At 47.1% G+C, this 27,514-nt stretch overlaps 1 protein-coding gene across 9 annotated transcripts in view; it reads right to left on the bottom strand.

Annotated features, from left to right (window-relative positions):
- Positions 1–3,814: 3,814 nt before the first annotated feature.
- Positions 3,815–27,514, bottom strand: part of ADCK1 (aarF domain containing kinase 1) — an 88,125-nt gene continuing 64,425 nt past the window's right edge. For all 9 annotated transcript variants that reach the window (XM_080592984.1, XM_080592986.1, XM_080592987.1 and 6 more), the window contains 6 exons: positions 24,471–24,629; positions 21,506–21,622; positions 10,066–10,215; positions 9,621–9,818; positions 6,038–6,231; positions 3,815–4,664 (listed from right to left, as the gene is read on the bottom strand). In XM_080592984.1, the coding sequence (XP_080449110.1) occupies positions 4,493–4,664; positions 6,038–6,231; positions 9,621–9,818; positions 10,066–10,215; positions 21,506–21,622; positions 24,471–24,629 (990 nt within the window). In that variant the 3' untranslated portion in view covers positions 3,815–4,492. The remainder of the gene's footprint in view (positions 4,665–6,037; positions 6,232–9,620; positions 9,819–10,065; positions 10,216–21,505; positions 21,623–24,470; positions 24,630–27,514) is intronic.

Raw genomic sequence — 27,514 nt, 5'->3', positions numbered from 1 at the left:
CCCCAGCAAGAGACAGCTGCTGGCTGACCGGCTGGAACAAAAAGCTTAGAAAAGCCCATGAGTCCCAGCTGAGGGAGGGAGAGAAACAGCCACATGAAAGCTCCACGGAGACGGAGCCAAAAAAAGGCTCTGAGATGCCTGCAAAGGGCTGTGCCTCACTCAGCATCACGCCGTGCCGCAGTGGCACACGTGGGGCTGTGGGAGTGAGGGGGAACCCTTCAGCACGCCTGCCAGTGTCTGGGTGACCTGCAAAACAAAAGGCAGACAGGGTAATCCAGAAGCTTTTTAAAGATCACAAATGAGTTTACAGTCATGCTGGTTTTTGGTATTTACTAACAAAATAGGGAGTGGGGAGCACTTCTGTACTTCTGTTCTTTCCCTTCCTCAACCCTCCTCCCTTCCCAGCCCCAAACCCCCAACCCGTGCTAGGAAAATAAACTGCTGGGAGCACGTAGCATCATGGGGATCCTCACGCTGCCCTTCTAAGAGCTGCCTGCTGCCTGACAGGACTTTCACCACTGCTATTAACAGCCTGGCCACTGCCCTACCATGGCAAAACAGACGAGGCTGGTTCCTCCTGCAGGAGGCAGGGGCAGGATGGGCATTGCCCCATCCGTCTGGCAGTGCCCAAGGACTGGCGATCAGGAGCAGAAAGCCTTTGGGCCTGGCAGGCTGACTGCACGTAGCACAGCCCGAGGCAGTGAGCGTGGAGCGGCTGTGGCGGCTCGCATCACACATGGCAGGGCGAGGACATGGAGAGAAGAGTGGCAGGGGGCAAGAGCTCTGCCTAGAGATGCATTAGGAAGCAGCCCCAGTGACCCCAGGGGAGTCGCTTGGAAGGGGAATGACTTTGGTGCTGGCCAGGCTGCGTGCTGGTTTATTTGCTACGGGATGCAAGCAGTGATTCATTCGGAAAGCCCATGCACTGCGACTGCACTGGGTTCACATGTCCCTGTGAGATGGCAGAGAGCACCCTGCAGCCTTGATCTGCAAATCTGTATGCCATCTACCTGTCGTCATTAAAGTTCATTGGATGTGTTAGGTAAAGGCTGTGCTGGCTAGCCTGGACTAATGCTCTCTCGAGCTTTTTCTTCAGCTGGGTATAAAAAAAGCCTGTTCACTTCCTACCCTAAACTCCTGCACAGTTTTACATGGTAACACCATTTACCCTGACTACCCCCTTTCCACCTCCAGCCAACCCAATGATGCATGTTTAAATACCACCTGAAATGGCTGCTGCTGCCTCAGCACTTCAGAGCACACCGAGAGCATTAGGAAGGGAGACATTACCAGGCTACATCGTAGAATTTCACATCATGGGAGCTGAAAGTTGCCCATCAGTTTGGCGTCTCTCAGCTCAACCACACCCCTCGTCAGTCCTGAGAAGGAGTTTGTGGGTTCAGGAGTCTGCTTCAAGACACATGTTTAGAGCCTGCACCAAGCAGGGAGCACTCTGAAGTTTCAGTTCATTCACAGCCGAACCCAGCCAGAGAGCAGCCCCCATGCCGCCTGCGAGCAGAGCAGCAGAGCCTGCTTCTGCTGGTGGTGAGAACACCAATAAATTCAGGCTGCAAGGAAAGGCCAAGTGCACAGAGCTGATCCAGGTTACCCGTGTTTGACAACCACAATTGGGATGAGGAGGTGTCTTTTCAAAACCCTTTTAACACATTCACTTTTGCGAGCTTTCAGCGAAAAGACAAGGCAGGAATGTTAAAGGGTCAAACGCGGGGTGTTTGCTTGTTCTTTCCTCAGGCAAACCCTCATTGATTGACTGTGGGAATGGTGAGAGCTGAGCGAAACTGACTGAGGAGCCCCACTGCTAATACTGCAGCACGCAGCCTCCCGGCAGAGAATAATGTCAATAGACAAAGCCCTTTCAAATACACCCTGCTCTCTGACTGCTCCCAAAAATGAGTTTGAGGAGCTGCTGGTTCCTATCCACTTTTAGAGCTTGCACCCTCAAAGCGGCATCGTTAGCAGTTGCATGGCTGGTGGAATGTGTGGTGAGGTGAAAAACTGGGCTTGGCTGAGAGCAGCCTGTGGGCTCAGCAGTCGGTGCAAACGTCCGCTGTGGGGAGCCTCTCCACACCACGGGATCCTCTGGAAATGAGGGACATGACCAGGGTCCCGCTAAGGGATGAGCTTTCCTGCAGATGTTTGAGAGGCCCGACCAGTGCTCTGGTCACTATACCCAGATGTGGGTAAGCAAAGATATTTGCGGGGGCAGCTACAAGAAGGGGCTGCGCAGTGGGTCACCATCACTCGAGGGTCTCCCAGACTTCACTGAGTGCACCTGAGCAATTTTTCAAGCAGAGCTCTACCTCCGAAGAGAAGAAGACAGGCCCACCCGCAGCGGTCAGCCTACCAGCTGTAATTACCCAAGAGAGGCACTGATTCAGCAGGACTGCTCATATAAGCAAAGATTACTCACATACAGGCTGCAGGACCACTAACCCTGTGACTCGTGTTGACTCAGGAGTCTCACCATTGTAGTTACCTCCAGTCCATTCCCTGACACCGTTGCACAACCCACAAGGAGGGGGAATCACTGATCTGTCACTGCACAGGCTGGGGACAAGCTTTGCAAGGACATTTGGTCTTACCTAGGTTTCTTTTTTTGCTCTTAGCAAAGATGAGGCAGCACATCACTCCTGCCTCTGTCCCCCTCATGGGAAGGGATCAGAGAGTTAACACCAGGGTCAGGCAATTGACTGCACAGGAGACCAAAACCCCACGTTCAGTAATTCCCCATCGATAACTCCGCCAATCACACACCACTTTTTGACAGTCCCAAGCCAGCTGCCTGTGCAGGGGCATGCAGGCAGTCGCTGCTGTAAGCCACACTTCCGAAGTCACTCCCTCCTTATGCAGTCAGGTACCCCTGTTGTGCATTACATCCCTTCCCTCTCCCACAAGGCCAAAAAGAGCCATTGAGGACTGACACACACACTCACCCCTCCACTTCTGCCCCCTGATTCCCTTCACACCCAAGTGGACACACTGCAAGGTGAGGTGTCACACCCGTGCAAACTGGGAAACTGCATGCAAATGGAGACAGCACATACTCTTCTTGTGGCTTACACTCAGGCACGGCCTGGTGCCTGCGTAACACACCTCTGCTGAGCAAGCTTGCGGGTAGTGAAGGGGTGTTCCCATCCCATCCTTTGTGCCCTGCATGTAAGCCACTTTTCACCAAGACCGTTTATAAAAAAGCTGAAATGATCTCAGCAGTCACCTCCACCTTGCTGCCTGTGGGAATCCTCAAAAGCAGCAGGGATGTCTCCCAGGATCCCAAATACGTCTGGCATAAGAGAGGCCTCTGGGCAAGGCTTCTTAGTAGCCATCCCATAGCTGCAGAGTCAGACCCATCAGACCTGTCACTTGCACCACTGAGCAAGTGGCAGGTTTTCATCTGAGGCAGGAGCAGAGAAATGTCATGGGCACGGACGAGGCGAAATGCTCAACGTGCAACACGGGGATGATGACGTCTCATAGATGTGCTGCAGCGCGCTCCTGCAGCCAGGGAGGAGGCAGGCATGGATCAGCATAGATCTGGGTGGCAAGGAGTGGTGTGTCCTCCCAGGAGAACGACACCCCATCCCATCCCAACACATCTGACACAGCACCAGAGGACCCAGCTGTGGAACAAACCTCTTGAGCAGAGGACAGAGCTAGATGGCATTTCATTTGACTTGCAAGGAGTTAATGAGCACTGCCTGGCATCACTCACTCCATGGAGAAACGGGAACAGGACAGAGGTCAGAGGCCACAATGTCACCCTGAGTGTACAGCCAGCATCCCTCCCACAAATGTCTTTGATGCAACACATTTATTTTGCTGTGTGGCAGCGCTGTACAGTACACGTACATTACCGGCAGTTTCAGAGCCCTGAGTCGTCATCCTTCCTGCCTTCCCTGAAACCCAGAAAAGAAGCAGGACCACTGTCCCCTTCCCCCACTTCAACTGCAAAGAAATGGGACTGGGAAAGTCCAGAAACACACAGGCACTTGCAGGGAGACTCTGCAGTAACTAATATAAACCCTATTGGATTTTTTAAGGGATGTACCAGCTTTCTCTGAGGGTCAGACAAATGTTTTGGGGCATTCTAGGCAGGGCTGTGATTCTCTTAAATTTTTTAGGATTGTTTAAGAAAGAGCCTAGGAAAGGCTTTTGCTTTCAGGGCAGTTTCACTGGAATCTGTGTGGAATTTCCCCTGTTCAAATGGGGAGAGAAAGTACCATGCCCTTCTTGACACACAGTATTCCACACCTCCCTTTCCTAACCCATAAATCAGCAGAGCCCTGGTACCTACTCCACCTCTTGCTGCCACAGAGAAAGCTAATGCTGTAACATGCAAGGACAGTGCAGCATGTAACAAGGAACAAGACCCAAAAATAGCCCACAGGATAGACAGAACCAGTCAGAAAGGCAAATGTGCCGTGGAGAGCAGAAGTGAGAGAGGGAACAGGCAGGCCTCTCCCACCAGCTCGTGTCAGTATGTGGAATGGTGCATCCAGCTCAGGAGAGCAATGACCCAGTTCCCCAGCCGGGACCCCTTCAGCCACAGGAAGAGTTCATACAAGTTGATCTGCCACAGGCTCAGTCCTTCTGTGAGTGAGATCTGGACCCTCCTGTAAAGTGAGTGACTCTTGCTCCTCTGATACCTAGAACGAGAGAAACAGCCGTGTTAGCTCCGGCAGGACGCAGCCTGACAGGACGGCAGCCTGTCCTGCAGCTCCAGTACAACCAACACTCCCCAGGGGAGGTGACTCCCGCTCCTGGAGAATCACCCCCTGGAGTAGGGGGTTTCTCCAAGTAGATGCTCCTGAGGAGCTGGGGACTCCCCTTCTGGCACAAATCTGGCAGAAGAGACAGCCTGCCCCTGTGTGAGCCCAGTTCCCTTCCCGATGCATGTAGTGAGCCTGGGCCATGGCAAAATCTGCTTCTGTGCCCAGCTTCACTTCAGCTCACAGGCGCAGGTGCACACCCCTGTAGCCTTTCCTGGTAGTACATTCACAGGAGTTCAACAATCCTGACACACTGATTCCAAGAAAAATAATTCTCCACCTTTCTATAGAAGCAAAGGTTAACTGGGCCTTGTATTTCTCTCATCATTCAGAAAAATAACAGTTATTTCTTCTGCAAGGATGAGGAATCTGAGGTAGGGGAAGTGAATTGACTCATGAGTGGAAATCAGCTGCCTGATTCCTGTTCCTGGGTTTTAAACACTAGCCTGATCTTCACAGTCAGCCCCAACACCTTGCAGACACAGGCAGCAGTGAACTGGCAGATCTTTCCTACCCACAAATACTTTCCAGTGTTGATGCCTGTAATGGGCACCCTGCCCTCTTCTGGATTACAGGGCCAAACCCTAAAACCTTATCCTACAGGCTGCACCTCCATCCCTGTCCCCAGCTGCAGGGTGACACACCTGCCCTGTGGAGAGGCTGATGGGAGCAGGAACAGCACGGAAAGAGGCTAAGGTGTACAAATGAGCAGGGGTCAGACCTCAGCAGATGCTCTAATGAGTGGGAGGGGTCCATTGCTGAGGGTAATAGGTCAAGATCCAAGTCAGGCCTTGTCAGGGCCCTGAGTGGAGGGCCCTAATACAGCTTCATGGCTCTGAGTAGCCTGGGGCCTCCTCCACACTCTCTGCTTATAGGCCCAGGAGCATTATTTAAGCTCAAGTCTGGGCCTTCAGTGCCTGCCCAGTACTGGAGGAGTACTTAGGTACTAGCATATTGACCTCCTGGCTTAACCTCAGCCCTGTCCTGTCCCTACGGACCTGTCTGGCAACCACTAGGCCTGCCCTATAGGTCAGCTTCCTTGTTTGCCCCTGGACCTGCCTTATCCCCGCGATGTTGCATTATGATACGGACTTTTGGTTGAACCTGGCCAGCATCACAGGGTCTGTCCTGCTTGCCTTGCTCAGGACTGGTCCTTGGCCTGCTGGCTCCCGACCCCCAGGGAGCAGCCAGCCCTCCTCATCTGGAGGCTGCTCCATGTCTGGACCCCAGTGCCTGGAGAGGAAACTCACGTGGAAACAGCTCTGATGCAGCAGCGAGACATGTTGAGGAAGGAGCTGGCACTGGCCCGTGTGTGCAGGGCTGACTCAATCCCCCTTAGCAGGTCATTGGTCTTCAGCAGGAGCAGCATCTGGCGGGGCACGTTGTTGAGGAGCTGGGTGATCTGGGGTAGGTAAGCAGCAGCATTGGACCGGATCTCCACATCCTGCAGTCAGCCAGGTCATGTCAGAAAGAAAGGAGAGAGAAGCTGAGAGTGCACGGGAAACCCCTGTCCACACGCAGCTGAGATTTGGCAGGAAGAGACAGCGTTTTGCCAGACCATGACTCTCGGCCAGGTGCTGAAGAGCTCTTCCTGCTGTTTTGCAGCAGGCAGCTGGCTGTCCCAAGCACTCACTGCATAGGCACAGATCACTCTTGCTACATTCCACCTGCCCTTCAGTGAGATAAGGCCCCTTCGCCTTACTGGCAGCATTAACAGCCTCTCAGAAGAACAGGGCGTTTGTTGCTATCTCAGTTCTTGGCCCAGGCAGACCACACCAACGTTTCATTACTGCCCTTGCAGCTTTCTGACTGAGTGTCACCTCAGCAGACCCAATGCTGGCAGTGCTGCAAGTACCACAGGACTGCTTGGGAAGTCGGGCATGCTGCAAGGACAACCAGGCTGCTCCTCACCATGTGCATTTTGCTGTCCCGTGCAACTGATGGCTTCATGATATACTGATGGAGCTCTTTCCAAAGCTTAGCTTAGTCCCCTGTCCTCAACACAGCCCAGTGGAGGTGTGAAAGCATTATGCAGACCTTCATGCTAACCCAAAAGACCACAGAACTGTCATCTGTGTCAGGCTATAGGTCCATCTAGACCCATAACAACAAATCGAAAAAAAAAAAGTCCCTGGAACACCTGCAATCTCCAGAAACCAGCAGGACACACGCAAAGGGAAGTAAATGACTTCTTACAGAAAGTGAGGCTCCTTTGTGGGGGAGAGAAAGGACAGCTCTAAAACCTTCTCTTCTGTCAAATGAGGGATGGCAGGTCTGTATTTCACGATACGGGATGTGACACCCACCCTTTGTGAACTTCAGACTTATTACAGAGGAAAAGACCCACACAAATCTCGTGTGCAGGCCGTGATGGTCAGAGGTGTATCCAGCTTACACAGCATCATGGTTGCTTTGGTGTTGACACATAAATCTTTCTGTCCTGCCTCCATCACCAATCTAACACACAAATCTTCAGCAAGAAGATGCTTAGCTCCCCTAAATGTTAAATGTTTTGTTCCAGTATTTGTTGGCAGAAAATTCCTTCCTGATATTCTTATCTCTCATCCTTGCCAGCATCGCTGCAGAGGCTACTTTATTTTCCACGCGTAGGTTTTCTTTTCTATTCCTTTTCTTTTTATTTTTAGCTCCAGCTGTTTGTACACATCACAAAGCAACCACAAGATCTGTCATCAGAACTGTCATTTTCTGTGAAGGGTGAAGCCTGTGCACGGAGGAAGAAATGAGCTTTGCCACAGGAACGGAGAAAAGCCCCTTGGCTGCAGTCGCAGAGGCTGCTGCAGGATGCAACAAAACACAAACATAAAATCTGATGAGATAAGGCTAGCAGCCACCCTGGGCGGTCAGCTGCCTGGCCTTGGCTCAAGGCAGGAACAACTACACCTATGGCAACCCTCACAACTTTGCCTAGCCTGCTCTTAAAACCCTTCAGTGATGTGACCCGCATCCTCCCCAGACCATCCACACCAGCATCTCTCTAGCCTTGTCATTAGATCCCGCTTTACTCGTGTTATTACCAGAATCTCCTTAGCTGAACTTTAAACCCATTATTTCTTGTCCTGTTTGCAATCTGTCTTTGCCAGATTTGAAAATCACACTTACATCTCCCCTCAACCTGCACTTTTCTGGACTTTTTCAGCTCTAGCTTGCTCAGACTTAGCTCATGAGTTGCACCTGCTTGACCATCAGCTTCCCACTGGCCTCTCCCCACTTTCATCAAACCTTTCTCAGGAGGCAGTGCCCCAGACTGGACATAGCACACGACAGCTAAGATGTTGTACCAGGAGGGTTTACTTGTCTCTCAGACCACTCTGCTGTCAATCAGACAAGCACATCCACCCGAGCTCTACGCTGATGGCACCTGCCTACAGGGGCACTTGGCTCTTGCTGCTGATACGATCTTTCCAATTCACCTCTAAACTAAGGGCAAACAGCAGCTCATTTCCTAATGTCACAGTAAATCTGCTCAGCTCCCCATTATCTGCTGCAGGATTATCCAGTTTCAGCATTAATTGTGTCATACAGGCCAAGACAACAGAGTTGGCTCCATACAAGCAATTCAGCTCTGACAAAGTTCATTAGCCCACACAGTGCACCGTGCAGCCACAGTCACATCTCTGCATAACTTACACAAGCCAGCTTAGGACAAACATCACTTATTAGCTCAGATTCAACACTGGCCTTATAGCACTGGAGCCAGCTCCGTGTAGATTCAATGTGGTGTCTCTGAATTTTCTTCTGGAGCTACCAGCTCCAGAACTCAGCAGATCAAGCACACATCTGGTAAACAGTCATTATATTATTTCTGATATGCAGAAGATTAACTCAGGTAGGAAGCGATCAAATTACTGGGGGGGTTCCATTACCCAAGGTATCTGACCTACTCATTGCTGTGGGTAATGGCAAGCCAGTACAGCAAATTCAACCCCATCCATCAAAACGAAACACCAACCCAAAGGAATTTCCAGGAGACGATTTCACAGAATGATATTTTAATGCTACTTAAATTAATTTCATTCTATCTACTACAAATGTGTGCAGATAAGAACAAACCATAGGATACAACATGTTTCTCCCTACAGACTCTGGTCCATTTCCTGAAATCACATCACTATAGGCTCACCTCTAAAAAAAGCACAGCTGGCAGGGGCTGCTACTATTCTTAAGGCAATGTGTGCGTGTCAGGAGTGCTAGCAGGCGTGAGAAGGATCCCAGCATGTGTGGATAGGAAAGCGGGGAGAATGTAAGTGGCAATTTCCTAGATTTGTAGTGATTGAGTTGACAGAATCTGCAGTTAAGCAACCTTGACTCCAAGTTAATAGGGTTTCTGATTGGGAGGTAATTTCCGAGGGTTTTTAGGAGTTTGTATCAGTGCTGATAGTCATTTACATGAATAGTGATAATGCATTATCCTTCTCATATCTTCCCACTAGGCCTTTATGTCTCCTCTACCTCACCCTATCCTCCTTGCTGGTTCCCTGCACAGCTGCATTAAGCACTTCTTTTCATTTTAAGAAAAGGCTGATCTACAAATGTTTCTCCTGCCAGAACTGGTGAACACTTAGCCATTAAAATATTATACCAAATTTAAGCAGCCCATGACAAGTAAAACTGGGAGATTAAGTTTAGCCACTATAACACACGGTGTAGAAGGATTCCTGCCTTATTCTAGCTCAGCTGTCAATGCAGAATTTGCTATGGAGCTGCCAGGGGCTACCCAGTATCACTCTGGTATCAGCGATACAAGTGGTTAAAACACGGAAGGTACCTGAGAAGAAGGAGGACAGGCAGAAGGGGAGGGCGCACCGGTCCTACCTCGCTGGCTGAGACTGGCGACCGGTCAATGCCCCTGTTGACAGACTCCCAGGACCTGGCGGTGAGCATGCAGGCAAAGAGCGGGTACAAATCCCCGGCACCGAGCCGCCGGCTGTACTTCTGCACCCTCTTCATATCAGCCTTGATAAGGGCCTGCCAAAGGCGGCAGTAGTCCATGCGGAACGACTCGCTCAGCACCTGGGGAGGGAGACACAGCCCTCAGAAGTTCACGGAGGGCAGGGAACAAGGAGGAAAGCCTTGTGCCCCCTAGCCATGCCCTATCCCCCACTTCAGAGTCAGGAAATTTTCTTGGAGGGTTATGGGAGTAATAGGAAAAACATATTCATATTGGCTTCAAGGAGCAAGGCTGCAGCTGGGTACGCTCTTCCAGCCTGACACCCACAGGCAGCTCGCAGGGCCTTGGAAGCCCCCCCCAGTTACGTACCTGGTAGAGCCCATGGTCCAGGAGGATGATGTGGGCCTTGCCAGAGGCTGGGCACTTCTTCACCAGCACATTGCCTGGGTGCGGGTCACAGTGGACAAAGCCATTCACGAAGATCATTTCACTGTAGAGTTTCCCCAGGTTGCGAGAGATCTGTAAGGAGAGAGGAGCTGGTCACACACTGCCACCCCCAGCAGGGTGCGTGCCAGGGAGGGGAGGCAGCCCCTGTGTGCCAGCACCACGGGGAGCAAGGGGCTGGCACATGCCAAGGTCCCCACACAGAGCTCGGGGACCCCGCATGCTGACAAATGCACGGTACGGCTGCTGGTGTCTGCTGCACAGGGATCCAGGGCGTGCAGGGAAGGATCCACGCAGGGGGTATCACGAAGATGTTTGCAGGGTTAGGCGTTATTTGAGAACATTTATCTGGCATGAAAAAGGGTAGGAATGTGGTAGGAATGTGGGTTAGGAATGGGTAGGAATGAGGTTTCTGGTCCTGTGGGTAGAAATAGGGTTTCTGGTAAGGAGGAGGAAAATGAGACAGCAGATAGTGGCAGATAGACCTTGACAGGGAAGGTATTGAAGAAGCTGCTGGGGTGGGTGAAATGCCATCTGTATGAAGACTCAGGTGTTTCCTTCAATGGATGACAGCAGGGCCCAGTGGAGAAGAGGTGGGAGAGGATCAGCCTGTCTGTCTGCTTACCGGAATGAACACAGGCTCCCTCTGCCCTCCCTCCACCACACCGTCTCCTACTTTCCCCCTTCCTTTCCTCAGTCCCACACTAATCTGATTTACGATGTCTGTGAAGATGAAGCAGCACAGAAAAGCTGTTTAAATCATCCTGTCATTGCTGTGTCCCTCCATGCCACTGCTTCTCATCACCCGGAGATGTTATTACAGTTAAAATCTCCTAGGAGCTAGTGAACATCCCCAGGACCTCAGATCAATCTCTCACCACACCAGCACAGCAACCTCTCACCCTGACATCCCACTGCTGGTCCTCCCTGCCATCAGAAAGTGGCACAGTGCTCCACAGCAGAGTGCTGAACAAGCAATTAAAAGACAATTAAAAGTCAATCGTTACAAATGATTTCAAGCAGACACACGATGTAAGCAGCAAACAGGCAGCTGTCCCCACAAGCAGCGGTGGCGGAAGAGGTAATGGTTATACTAACGACAGCTTGTCCTGCAGAAAACCTGACAGCAAGGAAAGGACTTGCTTTACCCATGTATGAAATGCAGCCACCTCTGAGAGGAGCGCAGTGGCTGTTTAGGAAGCCACAGAACAATGCCACGCTACTGCATCAGGACAGGGCATGTGGAGCTCCAGATCTGGCTGAGCCACCAAGAGCCCAGGGGATCAGCTGGAAGCAGAGCAGCCAAGTGTATAGCAGCATCCTGATGAGCAATGCCCAAGTAACTACAAGTGAGGAGGAAGCATGGGAACCCTGCCTGCAGCACACCAACAGGGACAGCTGTAGGACCAGGTAGGACAACCCTCCTTCGCTCAGGTGGGACCTGGAGCGACTACTGAATCATGGGGATGCGGCCCCCATGCCAAATCACCCATGCAGGTGCTTTAGCTGTACAATTTGGTAAGTCTGAAGTACCAGGTGTTCTGACATCCTAGAAAGGGTAAGTAGAACCTTGCAGTCCAAGGATGTGCCGGACAGTCTGTCCTGAGCTAATCGTTCACTCATGCAGACTCCCAGGGACCTGCACACCAGGAGAAGTGGACTTGGACATCGTGACTGCTTCAGGTGCAGGGCAGGTGTCCTCTCTTCAGCCACCATCAGCAGACAGGTTACTATCTGTGGTCATAGCCTTTTACAGCCCAAGACACAACAGAACAGAAGCTTGGGATTCATCTTCCCACCTTACCATGGGTCACCTTAGAGGGGTCACAGCCCTGCTCAGACCCACGGGCTGGGTCATGGGTACAAGACAACCTTTACTTCCCCATCCCCTCTCCCTTCTCTGCCATACTTATATTTACTTCACCAGAGTACAGCCTTGAATATTTCCAGTAGCTAATGCTCTGAAACTAAACTTTACAGCCTCTTTAAGAGAGAGGAAAGTATTCTGTATAATTTAGTTAGCATACAGAAACTATGTTACAGGGATTTATGATAAAATAAAACAGTCTTTACCTTTGAAAAAAATAAATTTACTTAGAGTAAGAGATGGAGCTGCACACTGAAGTATTTTAGCATATTTTTGTCTGCTGACATATCTCTAAAATTGAAGAGAAATTAATTTAAGATAGAAAGCATCAATGCTGTTGAGTTCTAAACAAAAAGGAAGGCTGTATTTCTAGAAATTAGAGTATAAAATAAAAATAGTGACCCATCATTATAATTCAGACAAAAGGAATTCATGTTTCTAGAGCAAAAAGTTAAGAAATAACCATGACACCTTTACATACATTAATTGCAATATAGCTCCATGAGTCTTCAAAGACACATATACTATATATAGGACCTTTGGTACAGATGTGTCATATGTCCAATGCTTTAAGTTTTTTTACTTACATAACTTCATTTTCTGTACATAGTTATCTAACGTGCACTTGCTGAAGTACTGAAATGTGGCTATTATTATAGGATTCTTAAACTTAGTACAAAAAGACTTTCACTAATCATTCAGAGGGGAAAAAAAAAAGAAAAAGTAATGCAAAAATTGAATTCTGTTTTTCTCAGTTTCCCAGCTTTCTAGCTCTACATCTCAAAGGGGCCAGAGAAAGGGGACCAGGACAGGAAAAGGAAAACTAAAAATAAAGGTAAATATATTCCTTCTTCAAGTTTTCATCTTTTTCCCAGGCACTCACATCATCATTACACACAGCAGTGAGCAGTGACAAGTACCGCCACTGACACAGCTTGCTCTCTGGATGAGATACAAGGCTATGCAAAAGACCTATGCATCTACAACCTGGGGAGCAGGTAATACATGTTTGGTACAGTTCTGTGCCTGTATATTAGCAAAAATATGATTTCTTGGTATCAGAAAGTTTATGTCAATAAGTGTTTGATTGTGCATGGATAACTGTAGGTCTGTTGTTCCATGAGTGCTTGCTTTTTGAGTTTCTCTCTCTGAGACCTCAGTGACTACTGACAACGATTCCCAGTAATTTGCCTGGAGTTAACTCCCCTAAACTCTGAAGCGCTCATCTTCTATTGACACCCTCTAAGCAGTTTCAAGAGAGATTCACAGAAAGAGAGCCCTAGGGGACCGGTTTGTCTTGGTGCTTGGAGTGTATACAGGCTCCCCTGGTCAGGGAAGACTAACAGCAGTGCATGATTTTCCACATTAATCACCAGCCAACAACACAGTGTGCTTTTTGAATATTCACGGGAATAAGGTTCTTAAAACACTTGTGGAAAAGCAATTGGAAGAACCTGTCATCTATGCCACCAAACTTCCCATAGATGCTGACCCCTGTTTTGCTTTCTCCAGTACAGTGCCCCATCACTATGGCCTTCATTGCATCCTTACTGTAAATACCACTGGACAAATAACTTACAAAGAATTCACTCTGGAAGAATGCAGTTAAGTGAAATGGGAAAACAAACACGTGAAAACCTCTACTCAGGGGAAGAGAGGAATTCAGCATGCGTTCAGGCTGTGTAAGACCTTGGGGTGAAGGTGCATAGCAAATTAGACAAAAGGTTGCAATGATTTACGGAAGCAAAGACCAAAGTAAACACAGGCATTTTGTTATGACACGGTGAGGTCATCATTCCTTTCCCTCTTTATCATCCAACACAAGGTCCTTATGATTACCAGGGTCTCCCAGCACTGTTCGGCTGCGCATGGTAAAAAAAAATTATAATGATCACCCCTGGAATCCTGCATTCACTTCAAGACACCTCATTAAGAGAGATGCAGACAACATGGAGTGAGTTTAGAAAAAGCAAATAAATGAGCAGGATGCCAGAGGAATTTACTTAGGAAAAAGGATTAAAAGAGCTGAAGGTTCTGGAGTTGGCTAAAGAATACCAGAGAAGAGACAGTCTACCAATTTTAAAAGGTTTGAATACTAAGGAAAGAGGCACTTGTAGCACTGAATGTGCTACAAGAAATACAACTAGGTAGAAGCAGGTGTAATCAAGAATAGGATAATTTAGGCATAACATTATAAGAAAAAATAAAAAAAACCATGCCAGTCAGCAAGCAGATCTGAGCTTGGTATGTCAGATTGACATCAGACTCGGGCTTTGGCCAGAGGCACATCCTTGCCTATTGCCAGAAGGTGTGTTATTGCCAAAAAGAAGTTCAATTTGTCTGTCTGTGCTGCAGCAGAACGTGATGACTACGGCCACCAAGAAAGCCCGTGTCCTCACCAGCCAACGCAAATAGCAACCTGCCATTGCCACATGATATGACATGACTATGACACTGTCTCAGGCAAACTACACATTTTCAACCCAATATTATAATATTGAAAAAAATGCTTACAGGATATAAAAATGCTTGCTATAGCCTCCTTTAAGGTAACTGTACACCATGGTAAGGTCTCCTCTGAGCCTCCTTTTCTCTAGGCTAAACAACCCCAGCTCCCTCAGCTGCTCCTCGTAAGACCTGTCTTCTAGACCCTTCACCAGCTTCACTGCCCTTCTCTGGACTCACTCAAGCACCTCCATGTCCTTCTAGTAGCGAGGAGCCCAAAGCTAAACACAGTGCTCGAGGTGCGGCCACACCAGGGCCGAGTACAGGGGCACAATCACTTCCCCAGTCCTGCTGGCCACACTGCTTCTTATGCAAGCCAGGATGCTGTTGGCCTTCTTGGCCACCTGAGCACACTGCTGGCTCATATTCAGCTGACTATCAACCAATAACCCCCAGTCCCATTCTACCCGGCAGCTTTCCAGCCCCTCTTCCCCCAGCCTGTAGTGCTGCATGGGGTTGTTGAGTCCCGAGTGCAGGACCCGGCACTTGGCCTTGTTTAACCTCCTACAGGTGGCCTCAGCCCATCGGTCAGGCTGTCCCATATCCAGATCCCTCTGCAGAGCCCTCCTACCTTTGAGCAGGTAGGAGGTTACTCACACCTGACATGGTGCTGTCTGCAAACTTACCGAGGGTGCACTTGATCCCCTTGTCCAGATCATTGATAACGATATTGAAGAGAACTGGCCCCAATACTGAGCCCTGGGGGACACCACTAGTGACCAGCGTCTAGCAGGATTTGACTCCATTCACCTCCCTCTGATAAACTCCCAGCATATTTCAGAAATTCTTCTCACTGGCTTTTAAATGTATGGCTTTTCACTTGGTATTTCTCCTTTTTATGCCTTTCTATCACTCCAGTCCTCAAGGCCATCAGGTGCTATTGCTACTTTAACCCTCCTCTACAATGACAAAACATCCCAAACTGGTGCCATTCATAACCTCTTCCACAAAGTTCTGTTTGTGTCAAGGTCGTTACTGAAATTATTAAGATCGGTTTGAAGAGCAAACCTTGAAAAACTCCACTGTGATAATTTCTCTCATTACCATTGCCTCTATCAGTTTCTCACCTACTTTGTAACTTCCCTACTAATCCCCACCCTTTCTATTTAGTTGACTCATATCCAGTGTATCATGTATGCCTACTGCATTTTTGTCATCTAATTCAGAGGACCCCAAGCCATAGCACAGGTAACAGCAGTGATGTATTTCTTCTTGTATATACAACCCACCTCTTAACAAAACAGCATGCCCAGCTGACAGAACCACCTGATATTAACAAAACACTGGAAAGCCCATCACAAATAAAAACCCTTACAAACACCAGGCCGATATGCCTAGCTAGCAAGAAAGAAAGGAGTGAGCGCAAATTTGAGCCTATGAATACTCCTTTAGCAACCAGATGGCAGATATACCATGTTCACTGGTAGCTGCAATGTAAAAAACTGCCCAGAGTTATCCAGGAAGAGTCACTGATACTTTCCTGGCCTCCTGAGTAATCTGCAGCAGTCCTGGCTACATGCCTCCAACTGACACAAAGAAGAAGGGCAAAGAAAAAAATCCTGTGCATGGTCATTGTAGAGCTGATCTCATTGCCTGCCTCTGATAAGACCCAGATGAAACTGCCTGATAGGGCACTATCTTTTCTTGTCCCACCTCCATTTGTGACTGTCTCTTTAGATCAGGAGCAGATACTAGTCTCCAGCCTTAATTTGGCTGTAATATTTGCCAATTATTTTAAGACATGGCGACACTAACTTCTATTGATCTCATTAAAAGTAAAGGTCGTTGTGCAGCTCATTTCTCAGGGCTCAATATTAGCTCCTCAGGCCAAAAGAATAGCATTGATTTTGGAACCTTAATCGAAGGTTAATTGGATTGAAGAGTGTATTGGGTTTTTGCTTTCTTCTGCAGTTGTTATTACGGCCATCGTCTAAGGGTTTGCTTAATCCTGCTAGTACAATCCTGCCCAATTAAACTGGTGTCAAATTAGCAAAGGGTGTGGACAGAGAAGAGCCACAATCTGAAGCCTGCTGTATGTCTCTGCTCTGAAATGGCTCTTGTCCATAGAAGATTAGGATGGTCACACACAAGAGATCCAATTTCACACTTTGTCCTCTATGATGCAGTTGTGAGGATCAAAACACAGCGCTCTGTAACGTAGCACTATTGCTATCTACTGATCCAGCAACACAGCAAGGTGATATCTGGACACATAAGATGTCATTAAGATTCAGGAGTAGCTTTTAGGGCTTCCAGAGTGTACTCCTAGCATGCCCCGTACTCTCTCTTGGGAACTGAGGAAATTATTTTCCTGCTCAATGTCCCATCTTCTACTGCATTTAAATGGGAAGAAATATTCTGACTTAACTAGCCAGGGAACTGAGGGGCTAGCTTAGTAAGTTTCTACAGAGAAGACCAGTTGTCGTTCATTTAATTGTTATTTGCATCTCTGTCAGACCTGAAATGGACAGGGGGATCATTTTCCCTTGGCTTTAAATGTAGTTGTATTTCCTTGGATTTAACGTAAAGCATCTTGCTGAGACTCTTGAGCAATTGATTCACACTTACGCTTGAGACTGACTTTCAGTAAGAGACGGGTTTGTGTGTAATTTAACTCTTTATGTGGTGTCTTTGCATAGTTCAGAAGCTGGAAATATTGGAGGTCACCATCCTTGTTTACCAGTGCCTTGTGAACTGTCATTAAGCTTCAGGCAAGAAGAAATGTAGGAGAATCTGTAAGGAAACCTCTCCCCAGACTAAACCAGCAGGTGCAAAGAGCAAGAATAACCTTTTCCCCAGGAACTCCATGCTCCATTTCATCTAACACTTGAGTTTTATAAGCACAAATACTTGAGACATGAGAGGTTTCCATACTTGCACTGACAAAAGGATTCCACCCTGGGAAATCCCATTTAAATTTTAGCAGCCCCAAGTCAGCGGCTCCTGGCTCTTGGCAGAAGGGTAAATCCCACACTGAAAGCATATTTCAGGTTGCAAAGCTGTCAACCATCAGAAGGTAGCTGAGCTCTTTATTGAGCTAAGAGATATCATTGCAGTGAGGATTCCATTTAGTAGCAGAAGGAAGCAAAAAGCCACAATAGGATGAAGTGACAGATGGCAATAATTGCACACAGTAGCTCATCTTAAGTATCTTAGCTGTTTGCTTTCACTTCTCAGCTGGACAAAACATTTCACTGACTTCTGAATCATCCACAGCCCATGACCAGGCACTCAGTGAGCTGAAGCACACAGCACCATTTCCTTTCCTGACTCGAACACAAACCAAGGCAATCATGGTGAGCTCTCCACTTGCCTGCCAGTACTGGCTGGTTACTTGGAGGCAATACAGCATGTAGCACAAGCACATCTCTAAGCTCCACAGCTCCCATAGCCCGCTGATCCAGCAGCCTCTGTGGAGATAGTCAGAGCACCTACAAGGAGGGACAAGGAGGACCTATGCAGCAGATCACATAGAATGTCAAGATTTGTATATGGACATGGTCTCTCTAAATGGATCAGTTAAAATCAGAATAGGTGCAAAGGGGGCATGTGTGCCATCTGAGGTCTTCCTTAGAAGTCCTTGCTCTAAGTAGCCTTCCTTTCCTCCTTTGTATGCTACAAACAACTTGAGAGCCCCTCTGTCTATATTTTTCCTCCCTTCTCTGCTCTACCCACCATCTCCAAATGTATCTTCCCAAGCAAGAATGTAACTGCTCTTGTGTCTTGAAACAGGAACAACCCAGTTTCCAAGTGGCCCCCTTCTTAACCCTGGTCTTCCCTCAAAATTCACACCAGCTCTTTCCCTCATAACTCCCTTCTCCAGGCTTCCCTCCCATTGTCAATATCCTAGCTGCATTCTCATCCTCGGCTACACTTACACATGAATAAGTAACTGTTCCACAGGCAGATATTTCAGTGTTTGCACTTGTCTTTAGAAATCAAAGCCTTCTCTGATTAAATGCCATTACAGTCCAGCGCTTGGACGGATCCAGAGAGATTAATGTGCTTTTGGGCAGCTTTAATGATAATCCTGCTACAGACGGTATTAAGTAAATGTCAGTAACCTGGCTTGAAGGGAGCTTTCACCTCAGGGATCCTTTCCATTTAGAGGAGAGAGGCTCAGCTTGCTTTTCAAGGGTGCGTTGTCACACAAGAGAAATCCTGCTTAGTGAAGACTCGTCTTCCTCTGCCCAGTAAAACAAAATGGAGTAAGATGATAGAGGAGTTGATAGATAGATAGATTGAGGTGATTTATAGGGAGCTAATGCATCTCTTAAAAGCCAGAACTGCTGTCTAAGTCACATCATACTTTTGAAACCTTTGTTGCCACCCCCTCCTCATGCTCCTTTCAGTGCCTACTTCCTTCTGTTCACTTTGCCACCATGCCATGAAGCTCCTTACCCATGGCATCAACAGCAGCAGCTGATAATGGACCCAGGTTGTATTTGTCACCATCTGCTGCACCTCACCAGAGAAGTGGTCTGGGGTGTGCATGGCTCCTACCATCTCGCTGTGGCCATAACAACAGACCCTTATTCCCCATCACATGCTTCTGAGGGTCTTGGTATCCCCTCCTTTGACTACTTTATTGGCAATCAGTAAAAGCTAATGATTAATTTGGGGGGGCAGAGAGAGAAAAAGGACAAAGAACAGCTCAGCACAGGTACTGAAACTGCAGAAATGTCGAATCTTACCACTGAGCTGAGTAACATCATATACCTGACAGATTGCCAAAACTTCTGAGGCTTATACCTTGCTGACTTTTTTTTTTAATTACATTTTAGACATAATTTAGAGACCAGCAAAATATGTGGTTTCCTTGCTGCATGGAACCTATTGTGCCAAGATGTCACAAAACAACCTTTCAAAAGGGGTGGATGAACAAAAATAAGAGCTAAATTGTCATCCTAAATCTCTCCTATCAGAATAGATCTGCTGCCCAAGAACTTTGAGGAAGCCCTGCTCAAAATCTGAACATTGTTCAAGAGTCCTCCTGCTAATGTATCAGAACAAGCCTTTCTGACAGTTTCAAGACTGAATATTGAGAAATATTCAGTTTTGTATCTGAGTGCTGTGGGCTAGATTTGACCTCTGCCCATACAGCAGAAGAAAAGGACTTATGTAAGACATGTTCACTCAAAGAAACAACTCACTTTTGACCAGTTGTTCTGTCCGGGTGAATGGAGCTGACTGGGTGTTCTGCCATGGACCAGACTTTTTAAATCTCTTGATAACAAAGTACATGAGCTATCATGTTCTCATGAGTCACACAATGGTGCTCTTTGCAGACCAGATGCATCATTGAGGCACTTACCTTGGTAGATACAAAGAAAGATCATCAGCACAAAATAGACACAGAAAAAACTGTGTCTACCTCTGAACAGCTGACAAACATCTCTCTGATGCCCTGCTGGGAGGGAGGAGAAATACTAGTGACCCAAATGTTCCAAATTCTTCCTGATGGAGATGTGAAAGACTAGAGACTGCATTATCTACAGGTGAGTCATTTAAGAAGTCCCTTTAATGAAAATGGACCAGACATCTTGCTGGGAAGAGAAGGTCATTCACTATTGCCCATTGACCTTGGCTTGTTCATCACAATTAGAATGGAAAGAGTCTTAAAACCTACTTTAACCTTTGAACTTCCTTTCCTGTATTTCAGCAGAGAAACACGTGACAAGGTGCCTGTCTTTTTGCCTGCAGAAGTTACTAGAAAATGTTTCATCGGCTTCTGCTGGGTGTAAGACCAGAGGAAGAGGTGATCTACGCAGAGAAAAAGGCAGGTTACTCAGTCCTCAGTCCTGTAATTTGGCTGACCTCAGGCTGACTTAGGGAGGCAGCTGAGAAGATACACATAACATTCTCTCCTTGTGGCGCATACCAAACTCACATTTCCCATTCCCTGAAAGGTCTTTGGTATGTCTTAACCAATGCCACATGAATTTTGCCATAGATAGAAAGGGAGCAGAGAGGAAGAAGAGCAGAGAGGGAGGAAGCGCTCAGATTTCAGGATTAAGTGTATGGACAGATTAAGTACAATTGATTTTATGCTGTACCTCTTTGGCAGCCAATCAACCAAGTGAAGCTTTGAGGCTCATCAATAGGGCACAAGGGGAAAGGCAAGAGCACTGCCTCAATCAGCACTCACGGACTGAGAGGGGTGGCTTTACACTGTTGAATGGCTCAAAACCCTTTCCCCAGGCATATTCTCAGACCTTCTTGGAAGTAATGCGTTCTTTTCCTCAAGAATCTCTTAGCAACAAAGAATCCCCAGCACTCTCCTGACATCATGCCACACATACAAATTATTTCACTCATCAGGGAAATGTAGGTTCTCCAGGAATGAAATCTGGCAGCTATTTAATGAAGGGCAGCAAAACTTCACAGCAATATAGGGCCAAGAAGCAAAGAAAAACGTACCCAGTTGCATCCAGAAGAAAGAGGGAGATTTTGGAAAGCAGACCAAAACAACACACGGCAGAATATTATGCAAACCACCATGGCTGAGATTCCAGCACTCCAGCAACAAGGATCACCTAAGGCCTGTAATTTACATCTCCTTTATAAGGAGACACACCTATTGGGTTACAAAGGCTACATCCCATGTATTTGCCCCAGAGAAAGGTAATGCAGAAAAAAGAGAGGGGAAGACAAGGGACAAAAAAAGATCAGAGGCTGAAGCTGTTCCTTTAGGATAACAGGAACTGCCGTCTTGGAACAAGCCATCAGTATATTTAATATAAGAGCATGGTTATCACTTGCAATCTGTCTCCTTGAAGATATCTCTAGCTGTGCAATCCTACAGGACAGTGTTCCCCAAAAGCGATTATATACTTTCCCAAGAGCACAAGAAACGAGATTTTTCAGATTAATTGCTCTGTTCATATCTGTATGTGCTCCCTTTTCTGCCCCTTCCCGTTCTGTCAGCATTTGCATCCAACATCAGGTTTGCATTGCCCACCATGCCCAGTTCAGAAACGGCTGAGAAGCTACCTCATTGACATCAATGCCATTCCTCTCCATGTACGCCCTGTCGTTCACCTGCCCCCCTTCCATGAACTCCATGAGAAGGACACGCCTTGTTGAGAGCTCCCAGTATATCCTGGGGACCTGAAACAAGAAAAGTTGGGTTAGGTCAAACAACAGGCTGGGGAAGGAAGGAGAACATATCACACACAACCCAGGAAAGGAGTGAAAAAGGAAGAGGTTGAAGCGAGGCCTTGTTTCTTTCCTGTGCACAAGGGAGGTAAATGCAACTATTGTCACTGCAGGCCTCTTCCCCAGGACAGCAGCGGTATGTGCAAGGACAACACACCAATACAATGGCAGCAGAAAAAATGCTTGTGCAACACTCCGGGCCCCACTTTACAAAATTTTCACCACTTCCCTCTCCCATTACTGTTTGATAGCTTTCTTATCTGCTCTGCAGCTCCTACAAGTGGCCTGTTTAGCACCTATTGCAACTTCCTGAATCATCCACTTGGCTCCTTTAGACAGGAACTGCATCTCGTTTGCTATGTACAGAGCTCACTTATGCAGCTCTAAAAATGATAAGCCATCGTCATAAATTGTATCTCAGCAGTGCCCCTTGGAACACAGACGCATTTGAGCTGACAAACCCTGTGTACTTAGGCCATCTGCAATCAAACTGGGAGAAAAATCAAGTGTCACAAATAAGGAGCTTGTCATAGAAACCCTGGGAGACCCTTAACTATCTTATTGCCAACGTGACACAGTAACGAGCATAAAATGTCAAAGCACTTTTCATTCAATCTGCAGTAAACCAAGCTGAGTGAGGTCTAAGTAAGAGGCCCTGTGTCACGCAGGGAGGCAGTGACGCAGCGTAAGAGAAGCCTTCACTCAGGCTGGCTCCCCCTTTTCCAGCCTCTCCATGGGCCGCAGCCTCCTCCAGGCCACATCCACCTGCTCCACCGGGGGCTCCTCCACGGGCTGCAGCGTGGAGATCTGCTCCGTGTGGGACCCATGGGCTGCAGGGGGACAGCCTGCTCCACCAGGGGCCTCTCCACAGGCCGCAGGGGAACTGCTGCTGCCTGCCTGGAGCACCTCCTGCCCTCCTGCTGCACTGACCTTAGTGACTGCAGGGCTGGTTCTCTCTACATTTTGCCCCTCCTCTCTCCCAGCTGCTGCTGTGCAGCAGCTTCTTTCCTTTCTTAGATCTGCTCTCACAGAGGTGCAGCCACTGTCACTCATCAGCACAGGTTTGGCCAAAGGCAGGTCCCTTTGGAGCCAGCTGGAACTGTCTCTTATCTATCATGGGGCAGCTTCTGGGCTCTTCTCACAGAGGCCAGGCCACCCCAGCAGCTCCCCTGCTACCACAACCTTGCCACATAAGCCCAATACAGCAGCCTTCCCAGCTTATCTGGATGTCCACTCTTTGCAGAGTTTAGTGAGAGAACAAACCAACTCCAAAACTAACAGTCCCCTAGCCCTTCTAGCTTCCGTGGTGTGCCTCCCAGACTCACATACCCTTGCTGCCTTAGATCATTTCAGTTGACACTCATTCTTGTCTCAGGATTTACAGGGGCAAGTCACAGGGCTTACAAAGCACCGTCTATGCTCTTGGAAATGCCTCTCTCACTCACAGATGAATTCTTCAGTGATTTTTTTAATTACTCACAGATGTTTGGCTGTAATGCTAGTGCATGGAAACAATTTATCTCTGGCTTTAAAAGCTCAACCAGGTTCACAGCACAAAATCCACTTCTCAGCTTTCCTTCGTGTTTAGGAAAATTAATGATACCGGAGCCCAATTCTTCCGTTGCCTTTGGGTGATGAACACATCTCTGAATTGGCAGGTCAGACGGGAGGATCCATTATTTAGCCATCTCAAGCCATTTGTTATTGTTACACATATTGATATCATGATAGCTCCTTAACCCAGCAAGAAGGCGATTGGCCGTCTCCATGGGGATTTACTTCCCAGTATCCTAGTTACAGCTGCAACAGAGCTGCAGCTCACCAAGGTGCATCACTTCTGATAAGCGCCCACTCAGCAAAATCATTGGCCTTTGGCCTTCTGCAGCCTCGGTGGCTTTCAGCTATCTGTGTCAAGGGAAAGGCCGCTTCCTGCCCCTGGGCTCCAACAGGACTGCCCCAAACCTGCACTCAGGTGACAAGGAATTACAGCCCTTGCATGGAGGAAACGAGGAGAAAATGGGTGCATTGGCCTGTAAAGTCTAGCAAAAACTCACCTCATTTCAGGCATCCATCACTTCCAGCTTGGGACTTCTGAACAAACAGGAGGTTAAAACCTCATTTTAACGTGCATATAGGGGAGCATCCAAAAGAGTGTGCATCTTTTGCTGCCTTTATATATGTGCAAATGCAGTTATGTCAGTGACTGCAGCCACAGCATTACATGGGCTTGATCGTACTTGTGTACTTACAGAATACACACAGCAGAAGCTTGTGCCCCATGTATGTCAGCAGAAGATGTTCATGTGCAGGTTTGAAGATGGGAGCATATGTCTACAGAGATGGGGATGAGTGCTTATCTGGTTGTACTTGAGACATTTGTCAGTGACCTCTGCCAGTGCAGGGCTGGAGATGTGGGGTGTGTGTATCACCAAGGAAGAGCGCAGTATGGGAGCAGCTGAGTTTGTGTATCAAGGTAACACGAATGCATTAGCCGTAGATGTGTATGAAGGGTGTATGCTCACTTCCAGAGTGAAAATGTACTTTTCTGCAGGAGGAAAGATTCATGAAAACCTGCTCCCTCGTGAGACATGCCCACAGTACACCCAACACTACTTGACATCATCAGCCTCATTCTAGCTTTTGCTGTCCATACCAGCAGAGCAGTCTAGGATGAACAACACAAAGGGACTAAACTCCACTCTCCATCTATAGTTTTTTCCAGGCGATGAATGAGGTGAATGAGAGGCATAAAGTGAGACTATTAATACACATACGTGCATGAGAATATGTACTCCCTCACCTTCAGGAAGTCGAAGTTCCTCAGCATATGAGCAACCTTCTCAGCATTTCTGCCTTCATTGAGAAAATCCAGCTCCAAAGGTAGATTCTTCTTTGCTTCTTCCACCAGCCACATGAACTCAAAATCTGGAAAGATCTGCTTCACAACCAAGAGGAGAACCTGAGAACAATGAAACAGACAATCAGCTGCATGCCAGCTCCAAAGCCACACAGCTATACACACTGCTGCGCTGTTAGCTACACAAAGCAGATGCTGTTTTGACAGATTCATTCCATGTAACTTACAGACCACCCCCCCCCCCCAAAAAAAAAAAAACACCTTCCTGCACCCTAAGTGCTTGTAGGGTTCTTGCAGCAACATAATACAACATATGGTGTTATGCCTTGATTCTGCAACACAGATTTTGGCTTGCCCCTCCACACAGGCACATCCATAAATTACCTGATGGAACAGACACAAAAGGGCAGTGCTAGGAGCCCATCTGCCCCCTACCTAGAAATAAGTGAGCAAAGCCCTGAAGAAGAGAGGACAAGGCCAGATCTTGCCAAGGGAATACCCCAAAACTGACTCTTTTCTGAGTCTCTAACTCCTCTAACTCTACAAGACACTGTTTGATTTCATTTGAACAGCCCTCAGATAATGCAAAAGAGGAATATCTAAAACTAATGCTTCTCACCTCTATGTTACTTCTTCCACTTCTGAGCAAGAATTTTGGTGACACAGAAAACCCACCAGGCAGTTCAGAAAAGACAGTGGAGTTCAGATACAGGTGGTAGGCTACAGATCTCTAAAGGGCAGTTCTGGTCAGAGGTCACAGAGGCATTTGCCCCTCAATGTCAGCAACAGACATCCTCAGCAACACTGAGGTGGTGTTTTCTAAGTACCATATCTCCACCAACTGGCTTTCTCTTCTTCTTAAGGAGATTAAGCACTCAGTTGCACGTGGCTTTGAAAAGACCAGCCAAAAAGTTTCTGGAAATGTTTGTTTGCAGCAACATTTAATAAAGGGGCAAGTGACAGGCAGTTCTTCCTGAAGCAAATCAAGATTATGCACCTGGATGGCATAAACAAGGCTGCACAGCAGCCAAGCATACTTTCTATTCAAATGAAGGGCAAGTTTCTCTGCCAGTGTCACAAATTTACAGAAGTTGACAATTTGGACCATATGTTAAGGAAAATAATCTGTTGGGTTTTTTAACTATTTGAGTCATGAAACAAGAATAAATCTTAAAGCACAATCTACTTTGCTGTCCTTATCTTACTTGTATGCCCATCTAGAAATGAAAATCAACTTATCAGTGTGTGTTCCTGGACAGTTTCCCTTTCTAGATCTCCACCACTGAGGTGAAAACTCCTGGACTGCAGGAGGAACATTAAAACACATCTACAGAAAGCTCTTGTCATTGAAATGTATGACAAAAAATAAATTCATGAACCGTCACTGCCCCTGTTCAGCTGTGCAAAAACATTTATTCTCCACCTCTGTCTCTACTTCTCTTATCTAAATGTCAGTACCAAACTCAATGTTCCTTTAAAATGTAATCACCAGGTTCCAGACACTATTGAATGATTTTTCTACTGTTATATCTAGAGGCATAAATCCTTTCAAATTTATGTCACCCAAATGAAATGTAACCAGCGATCTTCATGAAGATGTACATAAACTTTATAGGGGCTGCAGGATTATTTTATTGGTGCTTGATGTGAGAAAATTCATACATTGTTTTTCGCTTTCTTTAAATGTTCTTTCGAATCAATTTGCCAACTTGATCATCAGCAGTGACATACTTAAAAAGTATTTGGCCTGTCACTTTCCTGACATCTGTCTAACATATTGTCCTGAAACAAGTATTGATGTAAGAGCAGTGAGGGATCTCTCTCTGGATTTATCAGATGCTGTCCTGATTTTTAAAGAGTCAGCACTGACGTTATGAAACCTCAAGTGAATTTAGGAATTTTCCATCTAGGTTTTCCCATTCAGATTCCTTCCCATCAATCTCTAAAGGAGACTATCTCCACAAGTATTTAAATTAACCTCCTACCTAGCTGCAATGGCTGTCTGATTCTTAAAGGACGAGAACCTCAGGGGACATAATCTGTCCTTAAGTGAAGCCTACACAAACATAGTTCCATACAAGGATATGATGATGCATGTAAACCAAGAGTCCACAGGAGACCCTTTAAAAACAAGGCTGTATGTGTCATGTTGTGAACTACTTTTGCATAACTGTGTGCACACAACAAATCTCCAGTATGACAAAACAGAATGTCTCTAAAGCAAGGACAATGATGAATTGCCAAAAGAAAATACACTTTTAGTTTAAAGTTTCCCAGGACGATTAGTCTGAAACCAGAAAAAGCAGGACTCATTGTAAAATTATTTGTCTGAATAACAGTATAACCACCAATCAGAGCATCACAGAATGAGGGGAGATTTTTCCTGATATCCCCTGTTAAAAGCACAAACATCTCAAGGTGAACCTGGGTCCTGTTTCATTCATGCACGATCCTCTTATCACCCTGATCTTACAGTCTTTCAATACCTTGCTCATCCTCGACTGCTCAGTGTCTGCTATCCCACCCCAAGCAGGACTGAAAGATGCCATAAGCCCCCCGAGAATTGCTATGCATGCGACAACTCACAAAAGCAAACTCATTAGTTCCGGAGAGGATCTGATCAAATCCAAACCTACAGCTGGACCCAAAGCCAGTTCAAACAGTTCTCTTTTCTCAAACCAGCACTAAAACAGACATAGCCCATATCAATGGAATAACTTAATTGAACCTCAAAATTTATGTTACTACTAGTTCAACATAAATGTTCTTCTAGAATTTGACGTGCTCTAGCTGAACCAGCTGTGCTGCTTTGCAGACTGGCCAGTATTCTCAGAGCAGGGTGTTTTAGCTGCCTAAAAAGCTTTAGTTATGCGCTCCTCTGACAGGGTGCTGTCACGATCTTTGATTCCTGATCTCTTGTGATGCAGAACTGTGTGTCATTGCATCAGCAGTACCCTTGGAACACTTACCAGATTTCCTGAACTTCA

Source organism: Anser brachyrhynchus (assembly GCF_964034855.1).
Source record: "Anser brachyrhynchus genome assembly, chromosome: 5".
NCBI classification, from domain to species: Eukaryota; Metazoa; Chordata; class Aves; order Anseriformes; family Anatidae; genus Anser; species Anser brachyrhynchus.
This window is presented reverse-complemented; position numbering and strand designations above follow the sequence as displayed.